Source organism: Bipolaris zeicola (assembly GCF_000523435.1).
Source record: "Bipolaris zeicola 26-R-13 unplaced genomic scaffold scaffold_655, whole genome shotgun sequence".
NCBI classification, from domain to species: Eukaryota; Fungi; Ascomycota; class Dothideomycetes; order Pleosporales; family Pleosporaceae; genus Bipolaris; species Bipolaris zeicola.
The window spans coordinates 1-2,543 of NW_006912704.1; the positions used below are offsets into that span (position 1 = coordinate 1).

General features: G+C 49.7%; 1 protein-coding gene across 1 annotated transcript; it reads right to left on the reverse strand.

The window, feature by feature from the left end:
• Window positions 1-272: 272 nt before the first annotated feature.
• Window positions 273-1,874, reverse strand: COCCADRAFT_10492 (uncharacterized protein; the record flags this gene model as incomplete). Its single annotated transcript, XM_007720796.1, has 1 exon — window positions 273-1,874. The coding sequence occupies one exon, from the start codon at window positions 1,872-1,874 to the stop codon at window positions 273-275; it is 1,602 nt and encodes a 533-aa protein (XP_007718986.1).
• Window positions 1,875-2,543: the final 669 nt, after the last annotated feature.

Genomic DNA, 2,543 nt, shown 5'->3' on the forward strand with positions numbered 1-2,543 from the left:
CTACTCAGCATGAAGGAGAGATTTGCGCCAAGAAGAGTTGTGCCGAAGCGCCGAGATTAGCGTGGGACAGAACTTTTGTGAGGCACCTCCGTAGTACAAAATAAATTTCGCCGATTTTTGTATATCAACATCATTGCATGCTGAATAGATGAACTCAAGAAGTCTTCTTAGCAATAAAATATTTCTGTACGTGCTACCTGACATCCACATACATAGATGCAACATCATTGTTTCTACATCACTGTCTTCAACATATCTGACATGTCGTACCATCACCCCAACGTACCAAGCGGATACGCATCCGATATATTACCCCTGTCTGGCATGATAACCGGTACACTCTGATACTCAGGCACCTCGACCTTTTCTCGCGCCCACTCCGGGCTCCTACGCGCCCTGAGCAACTGCTCAACCGCATACGCAATACCCAGCAACTTCTGTTCGTCCCACGGCCTACCCATGATTTCCATGCCAATTGGTACGCCGACTGGCGCTTCATCGTTTGGCTCTGAGAAACCTGCTGGCACTGTGACGACGGGCGTGCCGGTGAGAGCGGCTAGGATGCCATTGCGTCCGGATTGCGAGGGGGAGCCGATTTTGACAACGAGATTTTTCTGTGCGGGGTAGATTATTGCGTCGAGGGCGTTCGATGCAAAAGTGTTGAGAAGGGTGAGAGTGAGATTTTGGATTCCGGCTTGACGGTCGTTGTATGTTTCGTTGGAGATTGATGAGATGAGGGCGGTGTTGACGTATTCGTACTCGGCTGGGATGACGAGGAACTCACTACCGGATCCATTGACGGATTTGCGGGAGTAGAGTTCGTTGAGGGTGTTGGGGTGCTTGCCTTGTAGTGATGGTCGCTGGAGGTACTGGTCCATCAGCTCACGGAACTCGAAGCGTTGGACGTCCCAAGAGGCTTGAATGTCGGTCGCATTGTAGATAGTATCGTTGATGGGCACGATTGTTACTCCTTCAGCTTCCAGTCGTGATATAGCAGAGTCCATGGCATTATTTACGGGCGTGACTTCTGGTGAACTGGAGCGGTTAAATAAACCGTTTAGTACCCCAATGCGTAGGCCCTTGAGGGAAGTGCTGGAAAGGGAAGAAGCATAGTCAGGCATGCGGATTGAACTGGGTATGAGGGCAGTCGCCTTATCAGCTGGATCATAGCCGATCGAGGCCATTATGGTAAGTGTAGTCGCCACGTCCTTGACAGTCCGTGCAATAGGTCCAATAACATCGTGAGTAGATGATATAGGCATAATGCCTGTTCGAGTAATCAGGCCTCGTGTAGGACGAATGCTGCATAACGAGTTGGCAGACGCTGGACTGCGAAGTGAATTTACTGTGTCTGTTCCTGTGCCTAATACACTGAAAGAAGCGGCAACTGCTGCTCCAGTACCCCCAGAGCTGCCTCCAGGCGTCCGAGTGGAGTCATAGGGGTTGATGGTCTGGCCTCCGAATGAGGAGACACTGAGACCTTCGAGTGCAAGTTCGTGTAGATTGACCTTGCCTAGAATAACAGCCCCCGCATTCTTCAATGCCGTTACACTTGGGGCGTCTATTGTGGGTTGAGAGCGGGCCAAGGCCAGACTAGCGCCCGTAGTAGGCATGTCTGCTGTATCGAAGTTGTCCTTGAGCAGTATTGGAATGCAGAAAAGAGGCCCAGTTGCATTGCCAGCTGAGAGCCGCCGGTCCATTTCATCGGCGATTGCCAATGCTTTGGGATTTAGTGTGATGATGGCGTTGGTCCGGTGGTTGTGAGCTTCGATATTCGCAAGAAATGAAGATACAACTTCCCGACATGTTGACAGCCTAGAGTAGAGCGCATGATGAACGGAGTCGATGGTTGCCTCCCGTGCGTCGAAAGGCATGTTCAATCCTGACGCGACACGGCCAAAAAGTGCTATAAGGGGCAGAGTTTGGAAGTTCACCATACTGCAAGGCCAAATATTAGTTTTTGGGCAAATAGATACACAATGGAGTTTTACCAAATTGCCAAATTGCCAAATTTATTATTTATCAGATTCTTTTGTAGATGGCGCCTTGTCATACATCACAGCGGGTAGCTATCACAACGATATCTTGATTGAGAAGATCATAGAGATGTATTCTATTGCGGTTTCCCACAATGCCTGCCTGGCCTTATCGCACATGGCTGTATGCGAATACCGAAAATCGGAATGACGTCGCTTGCCAAGACTATCCCGACCTGCCTCATTGGCTCAAGTGTCTCTTGCAGTGCTTTTTACGAGATCTCATATGCAGGTTTTACTTGGAAAATTTCTTCTTTTTGATCGCACTACATGACATAACGTCGGGTTGTACACCGACATGGCGAAGACAACTACTTGCGCGAAGGCAGTAGTGCAACAAAATGCGCACCGGAATACGTTTCGCTACGATGCCATTGGGTCCCACGCACTTTTCTGTGAATACTATAACGTGTTTTACAAGCGAGCGGCGCGTACAAGCGAGCGGCGCGTACAAGCGAGCGGCGCACCCCACCAACTTTGCACACCTCTCTCATCTTATCATACCAT